General features: G+C 42.8%; 1 protein-coding gene across 1 annotated transcript in view; it reads right to left on the bottom strand.

The window, feature by feature from the left end:
- LOC132392123 (trichohyalin-like) overlaps positions 1–9,470 on the bottom strand; it is a 130,033-nt gene extending 120,563 nt beyond the window's left edge. Inside the window, exons 1-2 of the mRNA XM_059965972.1 lie at positions 9,330–9,470; positions 4,543–4,635 (exon numbers count right to left, since the gene is read on the bottom strand). Of these exons, the coding sequence (XP_059821955.1) occupies positions 4,543–4,632 (90 nt within the window). The 5' untranslated portion in view covers positions 4,633–4,635; positions 9,330–9,470. The remainder of the gene's footprint in view (positions 1–4,542; positions 4,636–9,329) is intronic.
- Between the last annotated feature and the right edge of the window lie 3,077 nt (positions 9,471–12,547).

Below are 12,547 nucleotides of genomic sequence, written 5' to 3'. Positions count from 1 at the left end.
AACGCCCAATGAGCAGCAGTTCCTTGGGCGAAAACACCTTGTTAATTGAGGGCCAGAGGAGAATGGCCAAACTGGTTCACCTCACCTGGAAGTTCTGTTTGGGGTCCTGAATGGAGATAAGGGAGATGAATGGACAGGTGTATCACTTCACACTTGGTTCAGTTCCTTCACACTTCACATGGTCGCAATCTCAATAACTTTCATTTCCCTGGCCCTGATCACTTCATTTTGACCATGTATATCCAGTCCCTATACACTTCTAAGGTCCATCAAGGTGTTAAAGCTCTCTGCTTCTTTCTCAACAACAGATCCAACCAGTTCCCCTCCACCACCACCAAACTGTTCTTCATACTCAACAAGTTTTCTTTAGGCTCCTCCAACCTTTTCCAAACCCAAAGTGTAGCCATGAGCATCTGCATGGGCCCCAGTTAAGCCTGCCTTTACACTGGCTATGTGGAACAATGTTCCAAACCTTCCCTAGTAATGCTCCACAACTCTTTCTGCACTATAATGATGACTGGATTAGTGCTGCTTCATGCACTCATACTGAGCACGTCAATTTCATCAACTTTGCCTCCAACTTCCAGCCTGCCCTTAAATTCACTTGATCCATCTCTGACATCTCTCTCCCCTTTCTTGATCTCTCTGTCTCTATCTTTGGAGTCAAACTGTCTACTGACATCTTTTATAAACCGACTCCCATGGCTATCTTGACCACCTGCCTCCTGTCTTCCCACCCTACATCCTGTAAAAATGTCATTCTCTTTTCTTAGTTCCTTTGCCTTTACTACATCTGTTCCAAGGATGAGGCTTTCCTTTCCAGAACATTAGAGATGTCCTCCAGAGAATTAGAGAATGGGGTTTCCCTTCCTTCATCATAAATGCTGCTCTCACCTGCATCTTCTCCATTTCCTGCACATCTGAACTCACCCATCTTCCTGCAAATTTAACAGACATAGCTCCTTTTGATCTCATCTACAACCCCATGATCCTCCACATCCAGCACATCATTCTCTGCAACTTCCACCACCTTCAAAGGTCCCCTTCATCATCTTCCCTGGAGGCATTCCTTCTTCTCCAGCCCTTTATCTTTTTCACCCATCACCTCCCAGCTTCTTACCTCATTTCCCACCCCCCACCCACCTGCCTTCACCTATCACCTTCAAGCTGGTGCTGCTTTCCCTCCGCCCAACTTCTTATTCTAGTTTCTTCCCCCTTCTTTTTCAATCCTGCTGAAGGGTTTCGACCAACATGCCGATGCTTATTTCTGCAGATGCTCCCTGAACTGCTGAGTTTCCTGAACATTCTGAGCACGTTGCTTCAGATTCCCAGCATCAGCAGAATCTCATGTCTTGGTTAAAGTACTTGACAAATGCTTTGAGGGAAGTGTGCTTGATTTCAGTTTTAAACAACACTGACATTCGTGATTTAGGTCCCCCAAGTGTGATTTTGTGTGTTCTCAGTTCTGAGGAAGGATATATCCAAAACCTTCCTGTTTTCTGTTTACAGCTGCTGACCGGCTTGTTACCGTTTCCAGCATGTTATGTTTTAGTTTTAGGTGTGCATCATTCACATGGACTTAATGGTCTTCTGCTAGCTGTTTCTGGCCACAAATGCCCAGCCTGACCGCTTTTGTTCATAATTCTATATAAATATATTCAAGGCACTGGGCATTACTGAACCAACCGTCTCTTAGAGATTCAAATACACATTTCTTAAGTGAATGTCAAAAAGAACTTCTATTCATAGATGTTACCTGACTGAGTGTTTGTGATCACACTGAATGAGGCTGGTAGAAGGCTGCTCCCCAGTAAAGTTCATCTTGTACATCTCCTCCTTGCCTGTGCCTCCCAATTCTATCACCGACACCAACAGGACAGGTGCAATTGCCCGTGGTTTGCCGCCTGCACACCTATCACACCCTGACCCAGAAACACAGGACAAAAGACACAGTAGGCCATTCGGCCCCTCAAGCCTGCTCTGTTATTCAATACAATGGTGATTGCAACCTCAGCTCAGCACTCCCAACTACTCCACCTTGCTTATCTACCTATCTTTATGCTAAAAATATTTAAAATCTCTGCTTCCACTACGCGTTTATGAAGAGAGTTCCAAAGACAAAACCATCAGAGAGAAAACATTTCACCACATCTTATTCTTAAATGGACAGTTCTCCGGATTTTTAAGCAGTGATCTCTGGTTCTAGGTTCTCCTATTCTCCATATCCACCTCAAGATCCCTCAGGATTTTACAAAAGCTCCCTCTCATTCTTCTTACCTGCTGTGAATATGAAGCTGGCCTGTCTAATCTCTGTCATATGACAATCCACATGACAATCTATGTCCAGTAAATCTTTCCTAAACGTCCAGTGGATTTACACCTTAAATATGAAAACTCATACTGTACAGAGCTCCGAATATAGTATCACCATTGCCCTACTTAATTCTAGCATTATCTCCCTACTTTGGTATTCAGTTCTTTAAAAATAAATTTCTATTTGCTTTCTTAATTTCTGGCTATACCAGCATACTTGCCTTTTGGAAATCGTACACATAGTCCTCAACATCTCAGAGCTCTTCGGTCTCTCAGCATTTAGAAGGCATGTTTCTGTTTGCTGAAACGGGCAATTTCATATTTTCCCACATTATACTCCAAATGTCTGATCGTTGGCTGCTCACATAATCCATCCAATTTCTTTCCATGTAGCATACTACATCTAAAACCTTTATTTTTCTCAATTACTGTTGACGTGGTACTACTGCCTAGAAATCCCAAATCCATTGGTTCCCCTCCATTCAAAGAGAGGACCTCTACTCCAACCACCAAAGATTGTTACAAATTTTTACAGATGTATGGTGGACAATATTCTGACTGACTGTATCATCGTCTTGTACGGAGGATCCAACGTGCAGGACTTAAAGAGGCTGCAGAGGATTGTGAATACAATCCACCCTCCCATTGAGGACATCTTCAAGAGGTGATGCCTTAAGAAGGTAGCATCCATCATTTGGGACCCTCAGTATCTATGACATGTCCTTTTCTCATTATTATAATTGGGGACGAAGTTTAGAAGCCTGAAGACCCAAGCTCAGTGTTTCAGGAACAGCTTCTTCCCCTCTGCCATCAGATTTCTGAATGGTCCATAAATACTACCTCATTATTCCTCTTCTGCACCATTTAAATTTTGTAACCTGATTTTTATGCTTTGCATTGTACTGCTGATGCAAAACAACAAATTTCTTGACATACACTCAGAGGTCACTTTATTAGGTACACCCGTCCACCTGCTGGTTAATGCAAATATCTAAATAGCCAATCACATGACGGCAATTCAATACATAAAAGAATGCAGACATGCTTAGATGTTCAGCTGCAAATGCTAACTCATAGCCTGGGTTCAATCCCGATCTCTGGTGCTGTCTGGTAGGCATGCCTGTTCTCCCTGTGACCGCATGGGTTTCTCCACCTCCCCCAAGTGCTCCTCTTACATCAAAGACAAAGTGATTGCTTTTGTGAATTGTTGGCTATAAATTGCCAACCTATGAGTGATGGAAATGGGATGGATCAAGCATGGGGAAAAATAAATTGCAGGGAAAAGGTAGAACATGGAAGAAGTTATGTTATAAGAGAGGTAAGCCCAACCCACAAGGAAATCTGCATATTGAACTAACCACACTCGAGTAAAGATATTGATGCCAGAGTGAATTTGTACAATTGGAGGCTGTGGTTAAATCTCAGATGATCCAAGTCTTATCTTCTCAACTATCAAAAGGCAAACATCATCTCAATAACACCCTCACCAGCGAAAAAATGAAACTTCAACCTTCAATAACCATTTTCGAGTCAGGTGAACAGTGTAAAAGATCACCACAATGGGCTGAAATACCCCTGTGGCAGTGACAATGGCTTTTACAACAGCTGAAAACTGAACATTATTCTGGGTTCTTGTACCAAATGCATGGCTATCTAGTTGAGCTCTGCAATGCAACCTGTCAGCAGAATCCAAAATCTGCATTAATTCACATCAAAACAACGGTACTAGTTAACATTCTCTTCCAGACATTCGTTGTGCCAAGCAAGACATGGGGAGATTATCCATTATGAACAGCCACAGCCTCCTTGGTCAACAAGCTTCCCATTTCACTACGTAGTCTCCAAGAAACCTTCATGGATGTCTGTAGAAGACCTAGGATATGGCCACTTAGCGCGTGAGGAAAAAGCGGAGTGGGACACAATCCAGAAGGAACACCTAATCCCTGACCTAAATATGAAGCTGTCTGCTTTTGACCTTCTGAGAGACACATGCAAGGCAGTAGGCCAGATCTCAAGGAGGCAGATGCTCGATGAACTTCTGCAGATGTTGCTGTGGCATTGCTGATCAAACTATGAACCATATAGTAACATTGTCTGCTATACAAACTTAACTGTGACATTAGCAGAAACACAGATCTCTTCTTCAAGAGCGTTGTGCAGTTAACCAACCTTAACCTGATACCCCAAGTCAGAAACACAAGAGGAGAAGGATAGAAGGATGCAACCTACCTCCCTGGCAATCAGATTCAGAGTATCATCTTCTGCAGACAGTCGCTCTCGATTGGCAATCCGCTTTCTGCCTGATCCTTGAGTCCCCATATCCTGAAATATTTGGGAAAAAAAAGAAAATCTGGTATAAGGCAAGATACAACTCCTCGACTGATTTTTTTTAGATGTCTAAGAATCAGCAAGGTTGGTAATTTAAACCGTGAGCAGGCGAGCAGCCTGGTGTACAGTACTGCTGTAGCTTCTCACACATTCTATAATCAATTTAGAGATGTCACAGGGTATATCCCCACAAGCTCTTCACTCTCCTTTAGTAGATCCAGTGCTTTCTCACCAATACTCTCTGCCTCTCCTTTTCCACCACCACCACTGAAACTCTTGCCTAGAAATTAGACTTACTTGCTTTTTTTTAAATTACTGATTAAAAAAGATCCTGCATACATGAGCTGTTAGTCACGTTCGGATTAGCAAACAACAGATAACTAACTGCCTAAGCACTTTTCATTTGGCTACTTCTCTGTCATGCATCTTACAATCTACTTATTACCCACAGTAACATGAGGGAATACCTTTCCAAGTCAGGAAGGACATCCAAATTAAACAGTCCCACTATGACATTGGAGATTTGCCCAGCGACCCTGCCAGCCCTATTTTTCCATGCTCCTCTTCTGTCCATATGTGGCTGCTAAGAGATTGCAATAATTCAGCACTGTACATCTCTTTGTCGCTGATAGGGCTTTGTAAGATTATGAGAGGCATAGATATCGAGTAGACAGACAGTAACCTTTTCCAAGGGTTCAAATGCCTAATTACAAAGTGCATACATTTAAGCTTAGAGGGGGTAATTTCAAAGGAGATGTGAGTGGCAAGTCTTTTTTTTAAATACACAGACTGGTGGCTGTACACCCGGGGTGGTGGCAGAGGCAGAAAAATTGAAGACTTTTAAGAGACATTTGGATAGGCACATGAGGGCGAGGAAAATGGAAGAATATGGGTTTTGTGTAGGCAGAAGAGATTAATCAGTCAGCCAGAGGGTTTCGGCCTGAAACGTCAACAGCGCTTCTCCCTGTGGATGCTGCCTGGCCTGCTGCGTTCCACCAGCATTTTGTGTGTGTTGCTTGATTTTTAATCTAATTGGGTTTGGATAATGCTGGGAACCAAAGGGCCTGTTTCTGAGCTGTCACTGTTCTGAGGCTGTGTTCCCTGGATCAGCACAACTACTCATCATGATGGTTGAGGGAGGAGATGTAACCTACCATCCATCAGCGTATCATACATCCCCTTCCCACACCCATGGATGCCTCTTATGCTGCTTAAGTCTAATTGCCATAGGAGGATCTTAAAGAACTGACTTGCCTCCCCAACAATGGCATGGCAGTTTCATCTCTGTAGGCAGCTTTCATTGGTAAAGTGCAGGTTAAATATTACCATACTCCCCAACAAATCTTGAAGTAATTTTTCACCAACTTCCTGATATTTTGCCTGTCACCTCAGAGAGTGCCTGTGCTACTCACATCACCCATTCATGGACTCTTTCTCCCTTCGTACGTCTGATGCCCTCATTCCCATCCCCTTGGGGGGCAAGGGGATAATGCCAAGGACTTATAAGGCAGACAGAACTTGGAGTACTGCAAGCAGGTTTGGGCCCTTTAATGAAGAAAGGATGAGCTAAATTTGGAGAGAGTCCTGAGGAGGTTCACAGGAATGATCCCAGGAATAAATGGGTCAATATTTCAGGAGTGCTCTGGGCCTGTACTCGCTGGAGTTTAGAAGAATGAGATAAGGATTCTCATTAAAGTCTATTAAATATTGAAAGGCCTAAGATGTGGAGAAGATGCTTCCTATAGTGGGGAGTCTAATACCAGAAGTCTCCGCCTTGGAACAGTGATGAGGAGTCATTTCTTTAGCCAGAGGCTGAATCTGTTGAATTTATTGCCACAGGCAACTGTGGGGGCCAAGTCATTGGACATACTTAAAGCAGAGCTTGCTAGGTTCTTGATTAGAAAGGGTGTCAAAAGTTACAGGAAGAAGGCAGGAAAATTGGGTTGGGGAGGGGGGATAAGAAACTCCAATAAGTAATGGAATGGTGGGGCAGACTTGATGGGCTGAATGGCCTCATTAGGCTTCCATGTCTTAGAGTCTTTCTCTCCCACACCTTACCAATAACATTCTATCCAGTCTTCTTCTCACCATTTCATTTGTCTCTGTAATTTCTTCCTGCCTTACGGGCTATGCCTTCACCTCCAATACCATCTTCCCGCAGGTGCTCTATCCTCTCACTAATACTTAATATCTCCTTAGTACTTGCAATAACTCTCCTAATTGTATTAACTTCATCTGGATAGCATTTTATCCAGTATACTCCCTTTCACCTTGGACATAACCTTCTCTCCAACACTTCCTTCAATACTAATTCTCTGGAACACATTCCATCTGACAGTCTCTCAATCTCTGGTGCACTATCAATCCTTCTCTCCCTTGCTTCCTATCTTGATTTTATATAAGTCTTAAAGTAACCTCAAACTCCATGTGAAACAGACAGGCCTTCATGCATGAGACATTAAGGTATTTCAAATAGAAGAGAAAGCAGAATGGTGAGATTGTTTCAGACACAGAAAGGAGAAAAACGTCCACATGTTACTATTTGGTCCACTGAATTAGTTATCAAACAAATATACTCTTGGCCTTTCTCCAAGTGAAACATCTCCCCCTTCCCCCACCCACTCTTCTCCACTGATACATTTCTCTCTCTTTATGCTGTGTCTTCCCCATTTGATTCTGTCTCTTGATATCAACAGCATCTCTCCATAAGCTGCCTGATCTCTTTTTTTAACCACCTCCCTCCACAATATGCCCCTTTCTATTTGATATTTTTACTGAGTAATCGACTACTGGATGATACTTCTCTCTCCATTGTCCACTATTATTTTGACTATTATTTTGAGTCTGCCCCTAAATTGCTCCTCCATTTGTTAGTCTCTGTATCACTCCCTTTGATGTTCAACACCATTCTCTCTCTCTCTGCATACAATGCCATCTCTTCTCACCCTCTACCCCTCCTCATTTGATAACCTCTGCTCTACACTTCCAGCTGGAGAGAGACAGACGATGTACCAGGAGAGAAATGGGGAAAAATTTGAAGCAGTAGGCCATTCAGTCCCTCAATTCAATTTCATAACATCACAACTAATCTGGCTGGAATGTCACCTGTGTATTCTTATCCACTCCCAGTGCTCATCAAGAATATATATGCCTTTGTTTTAAAAATATTCAAAAGTTCTGCTTCTTCTGCCCTTTGAAAAATAGTCCTAATGGCTCTTCTCGCTCTTAAATGGGTGACCTGAGCTCCAGATTGCTCCACAAATTGAAACATCCTTTCCACATTTCTCGCAGATAAGATCGCATCAATCCCTCCTTTCCTCTCAAGGAACCCGGTTAAGTATCAGTTGTCCATGCATCAGTCTGGTAAACCTTCTCTAAACGGTTTCCAGGGCATTAACACCTTCCTTATCGTGCACTAGGACATCCAAAAGTCTCACTAATCACGTAGCACGGGAATCTAAAGAGAAAGGAATACTACAACAAAAGAAAGGGTCAATAACTGCAGGGACACTACTAAATAAACCATTGGAGCAGAATTAGACCATTCAGCCTTTCTCATCTACTCTGCCATGGTTGACTTATTATCCCTTTCAACCCCATTTTTCTTCATTCTCCCAATTACCTTTGAGGCCCTTACTAATCAAGAACCTATCAACTTCAACTTTAAATATACACAGTGACTTGACCTTCACAGCAATGAATTCCACAGATTCATCACCCTCTGGCGAAAGAAATTCCTTCTCATCTCTATTCTAAATTAATGTCCTTGTATTCTGAGGCTGTGCCCTCTGGTCCTAGACTCCCCTACTACGGGAAACACTGTCTCCACATTCTTTCAATGTTCGATACTTTGTGTCCCTCTTCATTTTAAACAGCATCTCTGCCTAAACCTCATCGTCTCTTCGTGTACTCTGATCCCCCCACTGAAACACTTACCCACTCTACTTTTCTTTGCGACTTTTGCTATATGCTTCCCCTCTCTGATAACCTTTGTCTACACAAGCTTCCTCTTTTCATTTAATATTTCCCCCTGCTCTGCGCAGTCTGGAGATATCTCTTTTTTTAATTATCTTCAAACTCTGCCTGCTCCACAAGACCGACACTCCACTTGGAGCAGTATCGTTCTCCTTGTACTGCGCTCCATCCTTCTGACACTGTCCTCTCATAAACTATATTTGATAATGTCTCCCTAAATTTGATCGACTCTGTCTCTCTCTCTCCCCCACACACTATGCCCCTCTCCATTTGATCACTTTCCCCTCCCCTCCTCCCCCAGCCCCAGCATTATGCTCCTCTCAATTTGCTGGGACATCTCACCCACAAAGCTTTGCCCCTCTCTATCTGATCAATATCTCTCTCTCTCTCTCTCCATCCCTATTTGATGACTCTTTCTCTCTGCCCACATTATGCCCTCTCCGTCTGATCTCCCTTCCCCCTCCCCACACACACACACTCTCTCTATCCTTTTCCACTTGATCACTGGTTCTCTACTTCCACACTCTGCCCCTCTGCATGTGATCCCCCCCACACACACACACACACTGTGCCCCTCTCCATCTGATCACTGTCCCGCTGCCTCCACACTATGCTCGGCTCCATTTGATGCGATGTCGCTGCCCGTATTCTCCTGGAGCAAGTCTCTCCATTTCAACCAGTCTCGGCACGCACTCTATTCTTCTCCAATGTACCTCGCCCTGTGTCCTTCCCTTTGTCCCGACCGGAAGGCTGTCTCCCTCCAGCACCGGTTCAGTAACGATCGTTGCTTCCCGGACTGGCTGTCACACGGCCGCCTCCGAAGGCTCGGCTCCGGATGAAGTCCTGACCGCTGTTTGCAACATATTCCGGGGTCGGCCTGTCTGCTTAAAGGCGCTGTCTCCAACCCTCGAATAAATGTCGGCGACCTGCAGAAACTACAAATCTGACTGATAACACTTAAAAAAAACTTCCTCGATATATTGAAATATATTAAAATAGAAGACATATTTAGTAAAAGATCCCCATTAGCTACATGAATCAAATTCTCAGACATAATTAATCTAGCTACAACATATACTAAAAGCACATTCCTGTATTTTAATTCAGTATATAAACGTATTCAATTAACCCATTTTCCTCTGGATCATTCCCTGTGTGTTGTAAATTGACCCTTATAGAGTAGCCTACATAACATACATCTCAATGTACATAAACATTACCAAACTTTTTCTTGAAGGGTCTCGGCCCGAAATGTGAACTGTACTTTTTTCCACAGATGCTGCCTGGCCTGCTGAGTTCCTCCAGCATTTTGTCTGTGTTGCTTAAATTCCAGCATCTGCAGATTTCCTCTTGTTCAAGCTTTTTCTTAATTGCCCATTACAAAAATATTAAAATACCTAATTCCACATAAGTTAAAGAAAGCCAGGTCACATCTTGCTAATATAACTCACTACCAAAATGCAACTAACAGTAACTTAGCCAGTATATCTAGTGAAGTATGCATTTAGGAAAAGACAATATTCCTTCCTGCCATCAATTTATTAAAACGATTACATTGTATCTGTATTCAACTAGTTTGTTCCTCTCCATAGATGCCGCCTGACCTACTGAGTTTCTTCAGCCTTTTGTACGCATTGCTCTGGATTTCCAGCATCTGCAGGACCTCTTGTGTTTGTGATCACCTAGGCCTCTCTGATTTGGCTCATTAGAGGACTTCACACAAACAGTTATGGTATTGTAATGGACTGTTTTAGAGTCATAGAGTATTACAGCGCTGCATCAGGTCCTTTGGTTAAAATGGTCCATTCTGACCAAGATGCCTATTTAAGCTCACCCCATTTGTCTGCATTTGGCCCATATCCCTCTGTACCTTTCCTATCCATGGGCCTGTCCAAGTGCCTTTTAAATGGTTATTTCCAGGGAGTTATTGTTGTGACTTTTCCCGGCAGTGTACTACATCAATTGGACACATTTCATTGAAAAATACTTTCATTCTTAGTTGCCCTTGCTGTGGCCATATCATCTGACTGGCTCAGCTGTGGCAACCCTAGAACTGAAAAGAGTGGAAGGCAAATTTCTTACTTACAAATTGAGACTAAAACATTTTTATGCTCGCAGAAAAAGAATCTCAGCATTGTATGTGGTGACTTCTATGAAATCTGATAATAAATTTTACTTGGAACTTTTGAACTTTGAACAAGTATGTACGCAAGTCACGCAGGCTGATACCCAGAACTTGGCTATAAAACAACCTTGCCGATTGTAAAAGTCATTGCCGGGGCAGCAAGTGTATATTTAAAGCAGAGATTGATAGCTTTTTGATTAGTAAGGGAAAAGGTAGGAGAATGGGATTAAGAGAGATAATAAATGAACATGATGAAATGGCGGAGCAGACTCGTTGAGCCAAACGGGCTAATTCTGCTCCTATGTCTTATGGTCTCATGGTCTTAAATCAGCCGTGTATATTTAAACCACTTCATTCAGCCAAATGAAGAATATTCCTTCATACTCCTTGTAGGTGGTGGGAAAAGTTTGGGAGTTAGGTGAGTCACTTGTAGCTGAATATCAGTTACAAGTAAAGACGAGGTAACCAAGTCATTGATTTGAAGGATAATTTTCAGCTTTGAGTCAAGGACATTGGGCATAATTTGTCATTATGGTTTCTGTACATATGGTACATTAACGAGTAAAGGCCTGTGGGCATGCACCATGTTGCCTAATACTTCGTCAGCTGCGGATTCTGTGGCTGGTGGGGAGGGTAGGAGGGAGGGAGCTTGTCAGAAGGTGCGCGCCTACATGAGGCGAGGCTTCTGTCGGCTCCTGATGCATGGACTCAAAGTTTTCAATAAATCCTGAATGCTCATGGAGCAGCGATTCCTGGGAGTTTGTGAGACATTGCATTTATCCAGAGAAGCTCGGAGCACACAATTGCATATTTTTCCCTATTCATTTCGTATCCGTTCTGGTGACAGAGCTAAGAAATGAATTATTTCAGGAGTCTGGATCCGCAAAACAGCATCCATTATCAAAGACCCCCACCATTCAGGCCATGCTCTCTTCTCACTGCTGCCATCAAGGGAGGAGGTACAGGAAGAACCTTATGTTCACATTACCCTTCAACCATCAGACTCCTGAACCAGCGTGGATAACTTCACTCACCAACACCGAACTAATCCCATGACCTATGGACTCATTTTCAAGGACTCTGCAACTCCAGTTCTCAATATTTTTTTTATTATTTGGGGTGTTTTATCTTTTTGGCATTTGCATAATTTGTTCTCTTTTGCACATTTGTTCATTGTCTCTCTTTGTAGTATACAGTTTTTCATTGATTCTATTGTGTTTCTTTAAATTTACTGTGAATGCCCTCAAGACAATGAATCTCGTGGTGACATATATGCAGTTGCTTAAAAATTTACTGTGAACTTTGAACTTTAAAGCCTAAAAGCTTGTGTTTTTTTAAGAGCGGCTTAGAAAACCCGCCATTACACAACGCTACTTCGCCTATGATTGTTCTTTGTCTGAGTGAAGCTTACTCAGTTTTCTATGAGATGCAGATGTTCTCTCACGATACTCAAAAATTGAGTCAGTGGCTCCACTCGAAGGAAGATCACCAGGTGTGTCTGCAATGCAGGCTTGGGGACACTGCCGATTACAGGACATGAGAGACAGGAGAAATCCTGACATCCTGAGAAGGGATGGAGTCTCCACCCCTGCACTGGTAACTGGACATCCATTTTGTTGTCTAGACTACTACCATCATAGAATCCTACAGCACCAAAACAGGCTTCTTGGCCTAACTAAGTTGGAATGCCTAAGACTTTTGCACAATGCTCTCGTAATTGTATGTACTGCGCTGTACTGTTGCTGCAAAATAAATCTAATTTCATGGCATACCAAATCAATAAACCATACATAGACACAGCCGAAC

Source organism: Hypanus sabinus, chromosome 4, assembly GCF_030144855.1.
Source record: "Hypanus sabinus isolate sHypSab1 chromosome 4, sHypSab1.hap1, whole genome shotgun sequence".
NCBI classification, from domain to species: domain Eukaryota; kingdom Metazoa; phylum Chordata; class Chondrichthyes; order Myliobatiformes; family Dasyatidae; genus Hypanus; species Hypanus sabinus.
The sequence above is the reverse complement of the archived record's forward strand: the minus strand, read 5'-3'. Positions and strand labels throughout refer to the sequence as shown.